The 19,231-nt window shown below is 32.2% G+C and overlaps 1 protein-coding gene across 1 annotated transcript in view; it reads left to right on the top strand.

The window, feature by feature from the left end:
• Window positions 1–17,932, top strand: part of LOC126668423 (uncharacterized) — a 35,150-nt gene extending 17,218 nt beyond the window's left edge. Inside the window, exons 2-3 of the mRNA XM_050361626.1 lie at window positions 17,113–17,255; window positions 17,590–17,932. Of these exons, the coding sequence (XP_050217583.1) occupies window positions 17,113–17,255; window positions 17,590–17,932 (486 nt within the window). The remainder of the gene's footprint in view (window positions 1–17,112; window positions 17,256–17,589) is intronic.
• Window positions 17,933–19,231: the final 1,299 nt, after the last annotated feature.

The following is a 19,231-nucleotide window of genomic DNA, read 5'->3' as shown; positions in this document are numbered from 1 at the left end:
GAGATATAAGTCAAAAGTTTACTAACGTTTCGAAACAAATCCAAATGTTTAACCTTTTTTGCGATTGAACCCAAACGTTAGCAAACGTTACGAAACAAATCCAAACGTGTCACCTTTTTAGCGAAATAAGCCAAACGCTTACAAACTTTACAAAACAAAACCAAACGATTCACCTTTTTAGAGATTTTAGCCAAACGTTTACAATGGATATGAAACAAATCCAAATATTTCTCCTTTTTAGAAATTTAAGCCAAACGTTTACAAACGTTATGAAACAAATCCAAATGTTTCGCCTTTTTAGCGATTTAAGCCACACGTTTAAAACGTTACGAAACAAATCCAAACGTTTCCCCTTTTTTGCGATTTATGCCAAACGTTTACAAACGTTACTAAATAAATCCAAACGTTTCCCCTGTTAGTGATTGAAGCCAAACGTTTACAAATGTTATGAAACAAATACAAACGTTTCAAAAAAAATCCAAACGTTTACAACGTTACGAAGCAAATTCAAACGTTTCACCTTTTTAGCGATTTAAGCCAAACATTTACAAACGTTACGAAACAAAGTCAAACGTTTACGAACATTACGAAACAAATCCAAGCCTTTCACCTTTATAGAAATTTAAGCCAAACATTTACGAACGTTACGAAACAAAACCAAACTTGTCACCTTTTTAGCGATTAAGCTAAATGTTTACAAAAGTTACGAAACAAATCTAAATATTTACTAACGTTACGGAACAAAACCAAACGTTTACTAACGTTGCGGAACAAAACCAAACGTTTCACATTTTTAGCGATTTAAGCCAAACGTTTACAAATGCTACGAAACAAATCCAAACGTTTCCCCTTTTAAGCGATTGAACCCAAACGTTTACAAACGTTACGAAACAAATCCAAACATTTCACCTTTTTAGCAATTTAATTCAAACATTTACAAAAATTACGAAACAAAACCAAACGTTTCACCTTTTTAGCGATTTAAGCCAAATGTTTACAAACGATACGAAACAAAACCAAATGTCTAAAACGTTACGAAACAATCGAAACGTTTACAAATGTTACGAAATGAAACCAAACGTATCCCCTTTTTAGCGATTTAAGACAAACGTTTGTAAATGTATGAAACAAATTCAAACGTTTCACCTTTTTAGCTATTCAAGCCAAACCTTTACAAAGATTACGAAACAAATCCAATTTTTTCACCTTTTTAGCAATTGCAGCGTAACGTTTAGAAATGTTACGAAACAAATCCAAGCGTTTCAACTTTTTAGCAATTTAAGTTAAACGTTTACGAAGGTTACAAAGAAACTCCAAGCGTTTAACCTTTTTAGCAATTTAAGCCCAACATTTACAAACGTTACGAAACAAATCAAAATGTTTCACGTTTTTAGAGATTTAAGTCAAAAGTTTACAAACGTCTCGAAACAAATCCAAATGTTTAACCTTTTTTGCGATTAAACCCTAACGTTTGCAAACGTTACGAAACAAATCCAAACATTTCACCTTTTTAGCGAAATAAGCCAAACGTTTACAAACTTTACAAAACAAATCCAAACGATTCACCTTTTTAGAGATTTTAGCCAAACGTTTACAAAGGTTACGAAACAAATCCAAATGTTTCGCCTTTTTATCGAATTAAGCCAAACGTTTAAAATGTTACGAAACAAATCCAAACCCTTCCCCTTTTTTGCGATTTATGCCAAACGTTTACAAACGTTACGAAAAAAATCCAAACGTTTCCCCTGTTTGTGATTGAAGGCAAACGTTTATAAATGTTATGAAACAAATACAAACGTTTCGAAAAAAATCCAAACGTTTACAACGTTACGAAGAAAATTCAAACGTTTCACCTTTTTAGCGATTTAAGCCAAACATTTACAAACGTTACGAAACAAAGTCAAACATTTACGAACATTACGAAACAAATCCAAGCCTTTCACCTTTATAGAAATTTAAGCCAAACATTTACGAACGTTATGAAACAAAACCAAACTTGTCACCTTTTTAGCGATTAAGCTAAATGTTTACAAAAGTTACGAAACAAATCCAAACGTTTACTAACATTACGGAACAAAACCAAACGTTTACTAACGTTGCGGAACAAAACCAAACGTTTCACATTTTTAGCGATTTTAGCCAAACGTCTACAAATACTATGAAACAAATCCAAACGTTTCACCTTTTAAGCAATTGAACCCAAACGTTTACAAACGTTACGAAACAAATCCAAATATTTCACCTTTTTAGCAATTTAATTCAAACGTTTACAAACATTACGAAACAAAACCAAACGTTTCACCTTTTTAGCGATTTAAGCCAAATGTTTACAAACGATACGAAACAAAACCAAATGTATAAAACGTTACGAAACAATCGAAACGTTTATAAATGTTACGAAACAAAACCAAACGTATCCCCTTTTTAGCGATTTAAGACAAACATTTGTAAATGTATGAAACAAATTCAAACGTTTCACCTTTTTAGCTATTTAAGCCAAACCTTTACAAAGATTACGAAACAAATCCAAATTTTTCACCTTTTTAGCAATTGCAGCGTAACGTTTACAAACGTTGCGAAACAAATCCAAGCGTTTCAACTTTTTAGCAATTTAAGTGAAACGTTTACGAAGGTTACAAAGAAAATCCAAGCGTTTAACCTTTTTAGCAATTCAAGCCCAACATTTACAAACGTTACGAAACAAATCAAAATGTTTCACGTGTTTAGAGATTTAAGTCAAAAGTTTACAAACGTTATGAAACAAATCCAAACGTTTCACCTTTTTAGCGAAATAAGCCAAATGTTTACAAACTTTACGAAACAAAACCAAACGATTCACCTTTTTAGCTATTGAAGCCAAATGTTTCACCTTTTTAGCTATTGAAGCCAAACGTTTACAAACGTTACAAAACAAATCCAAACGTTTCAAATTTTTAGAAATTTAAGCCAAACGTTTACAAATGTTACGAAACAAATCCAAGCGTTTCACCTTTTTAGCGATTTAAGCCAAACGTTTACAAACGTACGAAAAAAATCCAAAAGTTTCACCCTTTTAGCAATTTCAGCCGAACGTTTATCAACGTTTCGAAAAATACGAAATAATTCACCTTTTTAGCAATTTAAGCCAAACTTTTCACCTTTTTAGCGATTTAAGCCAAACGTTTACAAACGTTACAAAACAAATCCAAACGTTGAACCTTTTTAGCAATTTAAGCCAAACGTTTACAAACGTTACGAAACAAATACAAACGTTACACCTTTTTAGCGATTTAAGCAAAATGTTTACATACGTTACGAAACAAATCCAAACGTTTCGCCTTTTTATCAATTTAAGCCAAATGTATACAAACGTTAGAAAACAAATTCAAACGTTTCACCTTTTTAGCGATTTAAGGCAAACGTTACGAAACAAAACCAAATGTATAAAATTTTACGAAACAAATCCAAACGTTTCACATTTTTACGATTTAAACTAAACCTTTACAAATGTTACGAAACAAGACCAAGCGTTTCACCTTTTTAGCAATTTAAGCCAAGCATTTCTCCTTTTTAGCAATTTAAGCCAAGCGTTTCTCCTTTTAACGTTTACAAACGTTTTAAAACAAATCCAAGCGTTTCACCTTTATAGTAATTTAAGCCAAATGTTTACAAACATTACGAAACAGTTCCAAGCGTTTCACCTTTTTAGCAATTTAAGCCTAACGTTTATAAACATTACGAAACAAATCCAAACATTTCATATTTTTAACGATTTAAGCCGAACGTTTACAAACGTTACGAAAAAAAAACCAAACATTTCGCCTTTTTAGCGATTTATGCCAAACGTTTACAAACGTTATAAAACAAATCCAAACGTTTCACCTTTTTAGCGATTGAAGTCAAACGTATTCAAACGTTACAAAAAAATCCAAATGTTTCACCTTTTTGGCGATTTAAGACAAACGTTTACAAACATTACGAAACAAATTCAAATGTTTCACCTTTTTAGCGATTTAAGCCAAACGTTTAGAAAGGTTATGAAACAAATCCAAATGTATCAACTTTTTAGTAATTTAAGCCAAACGTTTACAATAAAACAAATCCAACTATTTCACCTTTTTAACAATTTAAGACAAACGTTTACAAACGTTACGAAACATATCCAAGCATATCACCTTTTTAGCGATTTAAGCCAACCATTTTCAAACGTTACGAATCAAATCCAAACGTTTCAAGTTTTTAGCGATTTAAACCAAACGTTTACAAATGTCACGAAACAAATCCAAATATTTCACCATTTTAGCGATTTAAGCCAAACGTTTACAAACATTACGAAACAAATCCAAACGTTTTGCATTTTTAGCAATTTAAACCAAACACTTATAAACGTTACGAAACAAATCCAAACTTTTCACCTTATTCGCAATTTAAGCCAAACGTTTACAAAGGTTACGAAACAAATCCAAATGTTTCGCCTTTTTAGAAATATAAGCCAAACGCTTACAAACGTTATGAAACAAATCCAAATGTTTCGCCTTTTTAGCAATTGAAGCCAAACGTTTAAAACGTTACTAAACAAATCCAAATGTTTCCCCGTTTTTGCGATTTATGCCAAACGTTTACAAACGTTACGAAACAAATCCAAACGTTACACTGTTTTAGCTATTGAAGCCAAACGTTTACAAACATTACAAAACAAAAACCAAACATTTCACCTTTTTAGCAATTTAAGCCAAACTTTTACAAACGTTACGAAAAAAAATCCAAGCGGTTCACCTTTTTAGCAAATTAAGCAAAACATTTACAAACGTTACGAATCAAATCCAAACGTTTTACCTTTTTAGCGATTTAAGCCAAACATTTAAAAATACGAAACAAAGGCAAACGTTTAAAAATACAAAATAAATTCAAACGTTTTATATTTTTAGCAATTTAAGCCAAACGTTTACAAACGTTATGAAACAAAAACCAAGCATTTCACCTTTTTAGCAATTTAAGCCAAACTTTTACAAACATTAAGAAATAAATCCAAGCGTTTAACCTTTTTAGCAAATGAAGCCAAGCATTTACAAACGTTCCAAAACAAATCCAAACATTTCACCTTTTTAGCTATTTAAGCCAAACGTTTACAGACGTTACGAAACAAAACAAAATGTATAAAACGTTACGAAACAAATCCAAACGTTTCATATTTTTACGATTTAAACCAAACCTTTACAAATGTTACGAAACAAGACGAGAAGTTTCACCTTTTTATCAATTTAAGCCAATCGTTTCTTCTTTTTAGCAATTTAAGCCAAACGTTACAAAAGTTCTGAAACAAATCCATGCATTTCACCTTTTTAGTAATTGAAGCCAAATGTTTACAAACGTTACGAAACAATTCCAAGCGTTTCACCTTTTTAGCAATTTAAGCCGAAAGTTTACAAACGTTACGAAACAAATCCAAATATTTCACATTTTTAACGATTTAAGCCAAACGTTTACAAACGTTACGAAACAAAACCAAACATTTCTCCTTTTTAGCGATTTATGCCAAACGTTTACAAACGTTACGAAACAAATACAAATGTTTCACCTTTTTAGCGATTGAAGCCAAACGTTTACAAACGTTACGAAACAAATCCAAGCGTTTCACCTTTTTAGCAATTTAAGCCAAGCGTTTACAAACGTTAGGAAACAAATCCAAGTGTTTCACCTATTTAGCGATTTAAGCCAAAGGTTTACAAATGTTACGAAACAAGTCCAACCATTTCACCTTTTTGGCGATTTAAGCCAAACGTTTACAAATGTTACGAAACAAATCCAAACTTTTCACCATTTTATCGATTTAAGCCAAATCTTTACAAACATTATGAAACAAATCCAAACGTTTTACCTTTTTAGCGATTTAAGCCAAACGTTTAAAAATACGAAACAAATCCAAACGTTTCACCATTTTAGCGATTTAAGCCAAACGTTTACAAACATTATGAAACAAAACCAATCGTTTGTCATTTTTAGCCATTTAAGCCAAACGTTTACAAACATTATGAAACAAAACCAATCGTTTGTCATTTTTAGCCATTTAAGCCAAACGTTTACAAACGTTGCGAAACAAAACGAAGCGTTTCATCTTTTTAGCAATTTAAGCAAAACATTTACAAGCGTTATGAATCAAATCCAAGTGTTTCACCTTTTTAGCAATTTAAGTCAAACGTTTACAAACGTTGCAAAACAAATCCAAGCATTTCACCTTTTTAGTAATTTAAGCCAAACGTTTACAAACGTTATGAAACAAATCCAAACGTTTCACCTTTTTAGCTATTGAAGCCAAACATTTACAAACGCTACAAAACAAAAACCAAACATTTCACCTTTTTAGCAATTTAAGCCAAACTTTTACAAACTTTACGAAAAAAATGCAAGCGGTTCACCTTTTTAGCAAATTAAGCAAAACATTTACAAATGTTACGAAACAAATCCAAACGTTTCACCTTTTTAGCGATTTAAGCCAAACGTTTAAAAATACAAAACAAAGGCAAACGTTTAAAAATACAAAACAAATCCAAACGTTTCATATTTTTAGCAATTTAAGCCAAACGTTTATAAACGTATGAAACAAAAACCAAGCATTTCACCTTTTTAGACATTTAAGCCAAACTTTTACAAACATTACGAAATAAATCCAAGCGTTTCACCTTTTTAGCAAATGAAGCCAAACATTTACAAACGTTACAAAACAAATCCAAATATTTCACCTTTTTAACGATTTAAGCCAAACGTTTACAGACGTTACGAAACAAAACAAAATGTATAAAACATTATGAAACAAATCCAAAAGTTTCATATTTTTACGATTTAAACCAAACCTTTACAAATGTTACGAAGCAAGAAGAGGCGTTTCACCTTTTTATCAATTTAAGCCAAACGTTTACAAAAGTTCTGAAACAAATCCATGTGTTTCACCTTTTTAGTAATTGAAGCCAAATGTTTACAAACGTTACGAAACAATTTAAAGTGTTTCACCTTTTTAGCAATTTAAGCCGAACGTTTACAAACGTTACGAAACAAATCCAAATATTTCACATTTTTAACGAATTAGGCCAAACGTTTACAAACGTTACGCAACAAAACCAAACATTTCGCCTTTTTAGCAATTTATGCCAAACGTTTACAAACGTTATGAAACAAATCCAAATGTTTCACCTTTTTAGCGATTGAAGCCAAACGTATACAAACGTTACAAACAAATCCAAACGATTCACCTTTTTAGCGATTTAAGCCAAACGTTTACAAAGGTTATGAAACAAATCCAAATGTTTCAACTTTTTTGCAATTTAAGCCAAACGTTTACAATAAAAAAAATCCAACCATTTCACCTTTTTAACAATTTAAGGCAAATGTTACGAAATAAATCCAAGCGTTTCACCTTTTTAACAATTTAAGCCAAATGTTTATTAACGTTACGAAACAAATCCAAGCATTTCACCTCTTTAGAAATTTAAGCCAAACGTTTACTAACGTTACGAAACAAATCCAAACATTTCATCTTTTTTGCGACTTAAGCCAAACATTTACAAACGTATGAAACAAATCCAAATGTTTCACCTTTTTAGCGATTGGAGCCAAAAGTATACAAACGTTACAAACAAATCCAAACTTTTCACCTTTTTATCGATTTAAGCCAAACCTTTACAAACGTTACGAAATAAATCCAAACGTTTTACCTTTTTAGCGATTTAAGCCAAACTTTTAAAAATACGAAAAAAATCCAAACGTTTCACCATTTTAGCGATTTAAGCCAAACGTTTACAAACATTATGAAACAAAACCAATCGTTTCTCATTTTTAGCGATTTAAGCCAAACGTTTACAAACGTTGCGAAACAAAACCAAGCGTTTCATCTTTTTAACAATTTAAGCAAAACATTTACAAACGTTACGAATCAAATCCAAGTGTTTCACCTTTTTAGCAATTTAAGTCAAACGTTTACAAACGTTACAAAACAAATCCAAGCATTTCACCTTTTTAGTAATTTAAGCCAAACGTTTACAAACGTTACGAAACAAATCCAAAAGTTTCACCTTTTTAGCTATTTAAGCAAAACGTTTACAAACGTTACGAAAAAAATCTAAATGTTTCACCTTTTTAGCGATTTAAGCCAAACGGTTACAAAGGTTATGAAACAAATTCAAATGTTTCACCTTTTTAGCAATTTAAGCAGAACGTTAACACAAACGTTGCGAAATAAATTAAAACTTTTCCCCTTTTTAGTGATTGAAGCCAAACGTTTACAAATGTTATGAAACAAATACAAACGTTTCGAAAAAATCCAAACGTTTACAACGTTACGAAGCAAATTCAAACGTTTCACTTTTTTCAGTGATTTAAGCCAAACATTTACAAACGTTACGAAACAAAGTCAAACATTTACGAACATTACGAAACAAATCCAAGCCTTTCACCTTTAGAGAAATTTAAGCCAAACATTTACGAACGTTATGAAACAAAACCAAACTTGTCACCTTTTTAGCGATTAAGCTAAATATTTACAAAAGTTGCGAAACAAATCCAAACGTTTAGTAATGTTACGGAACAAAACAAAACGTTTACTAACGTTGCGGAACAAAACCAAACGTTTCACATTTTTAGCGATTTAAGCCAAACGTTTACAAATGCTACGAAACAAATCCAAACGTTTCACCTTTTAAGCGATTGAACCCAAACGTTTACAAACGTTACGAAACAAATCCAAACATTTCACCTTTTTAGCAATTTAATTCAAACGTTTATAAACATTACGAAACAAAACCAAACGTTTCACCTTTTTAGCGATTTAAGCCAAACATTTACAAACGATACAAACAAAACCAAATGTATAAAACGTTACAAAACAAATCGAAACGTTTACAAATATTACGAAACAAAACCAAACGTTTCCCCTTTTTAGCGATTTAAGACAAACGTTTGTAAATGTATGAAACAAATTAAAAAAATTCACCTTTTTAGCTATTTAAGCCAAATCTTTACAAAGAATATGAAACAAATCCAAATTTTTAACCTTTTTAGCAATTTCAGTCTAACGTTTACAGACGTTACGAAACAAATCCAAGCGTTTCAACTTTTAGCAATTTAAGTGAAACGTTTACAAAGGTTATAAAGCAAATCCAAGCGTTTCACCGTTTTAGCAATTTAAGCCCAACATTTACAAACGTTACGAAACAAATCAAAATGTTTCACGTTTTTAGAGATTTCAGTCAAAAGTTTACAAACGTTTCGAAACAAATCCAAATGTTTCACCTTTTTAGCGATTGAACCCAAACGTTTGCGAATGCTACAAAACAAATCCAAACATTTCACCTTTTTAGCGAAATAAGCCAAAACTTTACAAACTTTACAAAACAAAACCAAAAGATTCACCTTTTTAGAGATTTTAGCCAAACGTTTACAAAAGTTACGAAACAAAACCAAACGTAATGTTACGAAACAAACTTTACGAAACAAATCAAAAAGTTTACACACGTTACGAAATAAAACCAAACGTTTTACCTTTTTAGCGATTTAAGCCAAACGTCTACAAACGTTGCGAAACAAAACAAAATGTTTTACCGTTTTAGCGATTTAAGCCAAACGTTTACAAAAATTATGAAACAAAACCAAACTTTTAAAATATTCCGAAAGAAATTCAAACGTTTACAAACGCTACGAAACAAAACCAAACGTCACACCTTTTTAGTGATTTAAGCCAAATATGTACAAACGTTACGAAACAAAACCAAACATTTCACCTTTTTAGCGATTTAAGCCATACGTTTACAAACGTTACGAAACAAATCCAAACGTTTCACCTTTTTAGAAATTTAAGCCAAACGTTTACAAATGTTACGAAACAAATTCAAACGTTTCACCTTTTTAGCGATTTAAGCCAAATGTTTACAAACGTAACGAAACAAAACCAAACGTTTCACCTTTTTAGCGATTTAGGCCAAACGTTTACAAACGTTACGAAACAAAATGAAACGTTCAAAATGTTACGAAACAAATCCAAATGTCTACAAACTTTACAAAACAACACCAAACGTTTCCCCATTTTAGCCATTTAAGCCCAACGTTTATAAAACCAAACGTTTGTAAACGTTACAAAACAAATCCAAATGTTTCACATTTTTAGTGATTTAAGCCAAACGTTTACAAACGTTACGAAACAAATCCAAACGTTTCACCTTTTTAGTGATTAAAGCCAAACATTTACAAATGTTACGAAACAAATCCAAACGTTTCGAAACAAATCCAAACGTTTAAAACGTTACGGAACAAATCTAAACGTTTAGCCTTTTTAGAGATTTAAACCAAACGTTTATAAAGGTTACAAAACAAAACGAAACGTTTCCCCTATTTAGCGATTTAAGCCAAACGTTTACAAACATTACGAAACAAATCCAAACGTTTCACCTTTTTAGCGTTTTAAGCCAAACGTTTACAAACGATACGAAACAAATCCAAGCGTTTCCACTTTTTAGCAATTAAAAACAAACGTTTAGAAACGTTACGAAACAAATCCAAACGTTTCACCTTTTTAGCAATTTAAACCAAACGTTTAAAACGTTACGAAACAAATCCAAATGTTTCACATTTTGAGCAATTTAAGCCAAACGTTTACAAAAATTACGAAACAAATCTAAAGGTTTCCCCTTTTTAGCTATTTAAGCAAAACATTTACAAACGTTACAAAACAAATCCAAATATTTCACCTTTTTAGCAATTTAAGCAGAACTTTTACAAACGTTACGAAACAAAACCAAACGTTTCACCTTTTATGCGATTTAAGCCAAACGTTTTCAAACGTTACGGAACAAATCCAAACCTTTCACCTTTTTAGCGATTTTAGCCAAACGTTTACAAACGTTATGAACCAAATCCAATTGTTTCACCTTTTTGGCGATTTAAGACAAATATTTACAAACGTTACAAAACAAATCTAAACGTTCCACGTTTTTAGCGATTTTAGCCAAACATTTATAAAGGTTGCAAAACAAATGCAAACGTGTCACGTTTTTAGCAATTTAAGCAAAACGTTTACAAACATTTCTAAACAAATCCAAACGTTTCACCGTTTTAGCGATTTAAGCCAAATGTTTACAAAGGTTATGAAACAAAACCAAACATTTCACCTTTTTAACGATTTAAGACAAACGTTTACAAAAGTTACAAAACAAATCCAAATGTGTCACCTTTTTAGCAATTTAAGCCAAACGTTTACAAACGTTACGAAACAAATCCAAATGTTTTACATTTTTAGCGATTTAAGCTAAACCTTTACAAACACTACGAAACAAATTCAAACGTTTCACCTTTTTAGCGATTGAACCCAAACATTTACAAACTTACGAAACAAATCGAAACGTTTCACCTTTCTAGCAATTTAACGTTTACAAACATTACGAAACAAAACCAAACGTTTCACCTTTTTTAGCGATTTAAACAAAACGTTTACGAATATTACGAAACAAAACATTACGAAACAAACGTTACGAAACAAATCAAAACGTTTACAAATGTTACAAAACAAAACCAAACTTTTCACCTTTTTAGCGATTTAAGCTAAATGTTTTACCTTTTTAGCTATTTAAGCTAAATGTTACGAAACAAATCCAAGCCTTTCACCTTTTTAGCAATTTAAGCCAAACATTTACAAACGTTACGAAACAAATCCAAGCGTTTCACCTTTTTTGCAATTTAAGCTAAACATTTCCAAACGTTACGAAACAAATCCAAACGTGTCTCCTTTTTAGCAATTTAAATCAAACGTTTACAAACGTTACGAAACAAATCCAAACGTGTCTCCTTTTTAGCAATTTAAACGTTTACAAACGTTACGAAATAAAATCAAACGTTTAAAACGTTACGACACAAATCCAAACGTTAAATTTTTTAGCTATTCAAGCCGAACCATTACAAACGTTATGAAACAAAATCAATCGTTTTACCATTTTAGCAATTTAAGCCGAACGTTTACAAACGTTACGAAACAAAACCAAATATTTCCCCTTTTCAGTGATTTATGCCAAACGTTTACAAATGTTATAAAACAAATCCAAACGTTTCACCTTTTTAGCGATTGAAGCCAAATGTATACAAACGTTACAAACAAATCCAAACGTTTCACCTTTTTGGCGATTTAAGACAAACGTTTACAAACGTTACGAAACAAATCCAAACGTTTCACCTTTTTAGCGATTCAATGCAAACGTTTAGAAAGGTTATGAAACAAATCCAAATGTTTCAACTTTTTAGCAATTTAAGCCAAACGTTTACAATAAAACAAATCCAACCATTTCACCTTTTTAACAATTTAAGACAAACGTTTACAAACGTTACGAAACATATCCAAGCATATCACCTTTTTAGCGATTTAAGCCAACCATTTTCAAACGTTACGAAACAAATCCAAGCGTTTTACCTTTTTAGCAATTTAAGCCAAACGTTTACAAACGTCCCGAAATAAATGCAAGCATTTCACCTTTTTAGGAATTTAAGCCAAACGTTTACAAACATTACATAACAAATCCAAGCGTTTCAGCTTTTTAGCGAATTAAGCCAAATGTTTACAAACGTTACGAAACAAATCCAAACGTTTCACCTTTTTAGCGATTTAAGCCGAATGTTTACAAACGTTACGAAACAAATCCAAACATTTAACCTTTTTAGCAATTTAAGCCAAACGTTTACAAACATTACGAAACAAATCCAAATGTTTCCCCATTTTTAGTGATTTAAGCCAAACTTTTAAAACGTTACGAAACAAATCCAAACATATCACCTTTTTAGCGATTTATGCAAAACGTCTACAAAGGTTTCGAAACAAATTCAAACACTTCAACTTCTAGCGATTGAAGCCAAATATTTACAAACGTTACAAAACAAAAACCAAACATTTCACCATTTTAGCAATTTAAGCCAAACTTTTACAAACGTTACGAAAAAAATCCAAGCGGTTCACCTTTTTAGCAAATTAAGCAAAACATTTACAAATGTTACGAAACAAATCCAAACGTTTACAAACCGTTTTAGCGATTTAAGCCAAACTTTTGAAAAACAAAACAAAGGCAAACGTATAAAAATACAAAACAAATCCAAACGTTTCACATTTTTAGCAATTTAAGCCAAACGTTTACAAACTTTACGAAACAAAACCAAACATTTCGCCTTTTTAGCGATTTATGCCAAACGTTTACAAACGTTACGAAACAAATCCAAATGTTTCACCTTTTTAGCGATTGAAGCCAAACGTATACAAACGTTACAGACAAATCCAAACTATTCACCTTTTTAGCGATTTAAGCCAAACGTTTACAAAGGTTATGAAACAAATCCAAATGTTTCAACTTTTTTGCAATTTAAGCCAAACGTTTACAATAAAACAAATCCAACCATTTCACCTTTTTAACAATTTAAGGCAAACGTTTACAAACGTTACGAAACAAATCCAAGCGTTTCACCTTTTTTGCAATTTAAGCCAAACGTTTGCAACTTTTTTAACCTGAAAAGTTGCCATATATGTATTATTTGATCCAAAAAATCATTTTCAAAGTGAAATTATGTATGTGTGATAAATTTTCAAAGTAAAACTTATAAAATCCGGATGTCACATGTCAACTTCCGGTTGCCACCTAAGCATTTTTGGCCTGAAATACCAAAATGAAAAAAAATTAAAGTTTAGTGATCGAAATGAAAAAAAAAAATAGTTTAGTGACTGAAATGAAAAAATTCAAAAGTTCAGTGATCTTCAGGATTAATTACCCATTTTCATCACCAATATGTTTTGCTTATATCAAGTGAATGATCAAAGTTAAACTTTAGCATTTGTTCTTGATAATAACTTTTACAATTGTTTTGATTTTGATTGGTAGACTTATAAGTCATATTTATTTTACAATTATGTTAATATAATTACTCGGATCATTATATTGGGTTTCGAAATTCAAAGTGGCAAAATTACAATTTAGTTCCTGAACGATTTTATAACTTATTTAGGTAGGTTTTTTATTAGTAACTTTATATTTTGTTTTTAATTATAAACAAAAGTAATTAATTTGATTTCGAATATCAAATTGACTAAAGTACAATTTAGTCCCTAAACTTTTATAAACTTATTTAATTAAGTTTTTAACTCGTAACTTGGGTTACTTGAATTCGAAGTTATTGTGTCCTGTTTTAATGGTTAAGTATTTTATCGAATAATTATATAAATATAAACTCGGGTTTATATTTGATAAACGTTTTGAGTCGGGTTAGACTTGGGTCACCCAACAAGTGAGGTTAGCTTGGTAGTTATTGGTAACTCGGCTAACCCACTATTTGGAAATTATTTATTATTTAAAGTTTATTAAATAATATTTATAAATTAGATTTTAAAATAAGAACTCAATATACTTGTATTAATTTGGCGTTTCTACATATTGGATATTTTTTTGTGTTGTTCTGGATTGTTTTATTCCGACGTTATATTTGTGCTAGTCCTATGTGGTGTCTAGTACTCTCTAGAGTTAGGGTCTGTTTTTAATAATTATTTTATATTGTCTAGACACGACTACTGTTAGTGCTCCAGAGGCGAAGCAGGATTAGTTGCTTGCCTGTTATCACGTGGATTAGCAAGCAGTAAGTTTGTACTTACTATTTACCGTTTTATTAAGTAAATTGTTATTTTAATATTAAATATATACTGTACGTATATTTCGAACTGTTTTTTTTATTATGGCTCTTAGTTGGAACATGCTACATAATGGGCATCATTAGGACTGCGTGCGCACCGGCAATGATCTGGGTAAGGTATATATGGAAATATGGTAACTCGGTGTGAGCATAGCTCTCGGGACAAAATAGAGTAACTCGGTGTAGCACAGCTCTCGGGACTCTGGATATGGTATAAGTGTGGTCAGTGGTAACTCAGTGTAGCTCAGCTCTCGGGACCAGACCTATTGGATTATGTTTATATTTAGAATTGTGGATTAGGGTTCCAACTATTATTCGTAATATCGAATAAATTTTCGTAATATTGTGAATTGTGGACTGGCGCTAGGGAATGGTAGTGGTTGCTCCGAAACCCGTAGCAAGCCTAAAACGTAAAATAACTTTTCGCAAACATAATCGTCATGCATGACATACATTAACACGTGTCATGCTAACCACACATGCCAGGCATACATATCCTCTGGCAATCTCAAATATTAAAACGTAGCGAGCGTAAAACATTTAAAACTTTAAAACATTAAAGTTATATTTACAGAAAACCATATGTTACAAGTTGACTTACAAAACACTTATCTACTGCAGCTTTAGAAGTAAAGTACTGTTTCTTTACATACTTTTAAAAATACAGACTTCTGGAATTAGGATAGAAGTCCGTTGCTTTCAAAAGCGTCTTTTACCTACAAGGAAATCTGTGAGGGGTCAGTATATGGGAATATACTGAGTGAGTTCATACATTTACTAATAAGTATTCAAATAAATCATAAAGTAATGCCATAACGTTCAAAACGTATGCAGCCTAGTACAGGATCCAATTGAAACCCTAATCCTCGAACTTACTAATCATATATCGTCCAATCCGATCATTTAATCTCAAGTTGTGAGTCCAACTCAATGGTGGGTCCAACCCACTAGATACGGGGACTCCAGGTTACACCGTAACCGAGTGCTCACTCGTATCAAATTTATATATCCAACTTCAAATTTCATATTCATAATCAACTAACATCTGTATCAAATCAAAACTGGTGATCACGCAGTCCTATTGCCGCTCAATAGGTAGCACGTTCCATCAGATCAATACTGGTTTCAAATCAAGCGTAGGCGCGACTCATATAAAAATTTCGCATATAAAACATGCAATTCAAACATATAGCAATATAAAATAATTGCTTGAATAAATACTTTAAAAGCAAATCGTATAAACTCACAAAAAATGCTTATCCAAAAATACGTCGGGGCTTAGGAACGTCAAGCTTCTCGAACTACTGGTCCAGCTGCTTCTTGCCTCGCCGGATCTAAAACAAATTTTAAAACATCTGACTCATATCAGAATCCTATTCTAAGATTGACTCTAGACTCGAGACTCGACACACTGAACTTTAATTAACCGTCGTGCTTCTCACGTATATTCTGATAAATGGTATCTAACTCGTTTATGAATCAATTACCGTTTCTAGAATTCATTCTCGTTTAACCTCGTTAGGTTAACGCCTCTAATTAATCGAATACTAATCAATTTCAAATCTCGATATGCGTGTACAAAATTTTCTCGAAAAACTAGGTCGATCGGCGAAAACAGTGTGCGTACGCGCGTCTACCTAAGCGACTGCATAGGGGACTGTGCGGTCGCACAGTCTGGCTGTGCGCACGCACAGCCTCAGGCTTAGCCCGGGGTCAATTCCCGACATGCTTCAACGCGTCAAAACGCTCAAAACGTATCCAAAACGCTAATTCTAACTTCAAAACATTCAAATTCAATCCTCTAATCGATAAAACGATAGAATCGTTTCGTGGCCTCAAACTTTGAATCGATATAACTCAAAATATATCCGTTTAAACGATAAAACGTCAAGCTTACCGTGATACGCCACTGAAATACGATCGTTTTGAGTTATAGAACGTCGGAAACGGACGAGAAAAAAGAATCGAGCGACGGAAACGGCGATGAAATGGACGAACGAAGAAAATGATCTGATTCTTAGGTTCTGGAGAATTCCTTATGCTTAAGATTTATATATAATCCGGCTAATTTGCACTTTGGTCCTTGAAACGTTTCAAAAGTTTCAATTTAGTCCAAAACCTATTCGTGTCCAAATTTTAAACGATCTCCGATGGACTCGAAACTATTACCATAAATACTGTAAATTATTTCGCGAATTTTGGCGAGATAATTATCGTTACGGGATTTATAATTTATTTTATATAATTTCCGAAGTTAAATCCTCAAATTCCGCTAATTAAATTATTATAATTTATTCAAAATTCCCTATATAATTAAATTAAATTCCCCTTAATTTAATTTATCGGAAATCTTGACACGTGGCACGACTTAATTACCTTAAAATATTTTGGGGTATTACAGTCAGTGTGGCTCGCTTATTCTTTGATTATATTTTCAAGCTACATGGGTTGCTTGAGACTATCGTTAGTGAGCGTGATGTCATTTTCACTAGTTCTTTTTGGTCAGAATTATTTCGTCTAAGTGGCACCAAGTTGTGCTATAGTTCAGCTTATCATCCACAGTCAGACGGCAAACTGAAGTTGTTAATCGTACGATAGAGATGTATTTAAGATGTTTTACAAGTGAAAAACCAAAACAATAGGTTAATTGGCTTGCTTGGGAAGAATATTGTTATAATACAAGTTACCATTCTTCTTCACACACGACACCATTCGATGTAGTTTATGGTCGACCTCCAGCACGTCTTCTATCTTATTATGCGGGGTCAGCTAAGTAGGAGGCTGTTGATTATGAACTACATGCTAGGGACTTGGTTTTGAAAGAGTTGCGATCACGATTGTTGCAAGCTCAACAAACTATGAAAGCTTCTTACGATTCCCATCATCGTGAGGTATCTTTTGAGGTTGGTGATCTAGTTCTACTGAAGTTGCATCGTCATCGTCTTCTCTCCTTGGTTGCTCAAAAGCATACAAACTAGAACTTCCTTCCACTACTAAAATGCATCCATTTTTTCATGTGTCTTGTTTGAAGAAATTTATTGGCAATCCGAATCAAGAACAGTCCCCTTTACCTACATTTACTTCACATTCTACTCGACCCTTTCCACAAGCTATTCTAGACTCTAGGTCTAAGGGGACAACTAAACAAGTTCTGGTTCATTGGGATGGTCTTTCTCCAGCTGAATCTTCATGGGAAGATGTGGAATCTTTGCTGCAACAATTTCCTTCACTAGCACTTGAGGACAAGTGCATTTTTTAGGGGGAGAGTGATGTTATGAGCAGTGGCAAGGGAACTCATAAATCTCAGAAACCGGTCTTGGCTTACAAGAGATTTACACATGGAAAGAAAAAGTCAATTTCTTAAATTAGTTTTCTTTATATTCCTATTTAGATATTGGTTGTTCTCCTTATTTAGATTGCTAATATTTTCCTAATTAAATTGGGATTAGTTCAGCAAGTCTTAGTTATTTTCTGCTTTCATGATTAAGGTAGGATTAGCCTAGTCTACCTAACTTTGTTTTCTATATAAATAGTATTTCATATGGAATAAAATAAGCATAATTTTATTAAAAGGTTGTGAGCTCCTAAAGTGCAGATATCGAAGGGTTCTCTCCAACGAGCCCTAAATTCAATTCAATATAGGTCGAAAAGGGAGAAACTCTAAACACACATGATCTTCTTCCTTTGATCCTACATTGAATCAAAGACCCATAACTCGATCCCAAAAAAGGTCCATAACAGACTATCACTTAATTAATAGTGAGCCCAGGAGGCGTGTCTTCCACCGGTGCCCTCACTGAGGTGAGACGTATCTCAAACCTACCTCGATACCATAATAATCATTACCGGTGCGCACGCAGTCCCAATGATGCCCATCGAGTAGCACGTTCCAAATCAAATCCACAATGCCGAAAAACAGTTTAAAATCTTCTTATACATATATATATATATATATATATATATATATATATATATATATATATATATATATATATATATATAATCGCTCAATAAAGAGGTAAATAGAGATATAAACTCACTACTTGCTATTCCACGTGAAACTGACAAGCAATCTAACTCTGGTTCGCCTCTGAAGTACGGATAGTCGATGGGTCTAAATAAAATATTAAAATAATAGCTAAAAACAGACCCTAACTCTGAAGAGTACTAGACACCACATAGGACTAGCACAACACAATACCAAGCCACATTTAATAAATACTTATATTAAATGTATTCCAAATATGACCCCAAGTTATAGAGTACAAATCATATAAACATATTTAGAATGATTCGTAAAAATAATTTAAATTAACCCAGGTTCAAATCCATATCAGTGAGTCAGCCGAGTTATTTAAAAGTACCAAGCTTCTTCCCACTTGTTGGACGACCAAATTATAACCCGGTCCAAAAGTTTATTAAATTATAAACCCAAGTTTATATATTAAAATACGTGATAAAATAATTATCTATTTTTAAAATAGAATACAATAACTTCAAATCCAAGTAATCCAAGTTACAACTAAAACTTTGCCATTTTAAGTTTATTAAAGTTCAG

Source organism: Mercurialis annua, linkage group LG2 (genome assembly GCF_937616625.2).
Source record: "Mercurialis annua linkage group LG2, ddMerAnnu1.2, whole genome shotgun sequence".
Taxonomy (NCBI): Eukaryota; Viridiplantae; Streptophyta; class Magnoliopsida; order Malpighiales; family Euphorbiaceae; genus Mercurialis; species Mercurialis annua.
This window is presented reverse-complemented; position numbering and strand designations above follow the sequence as displayed.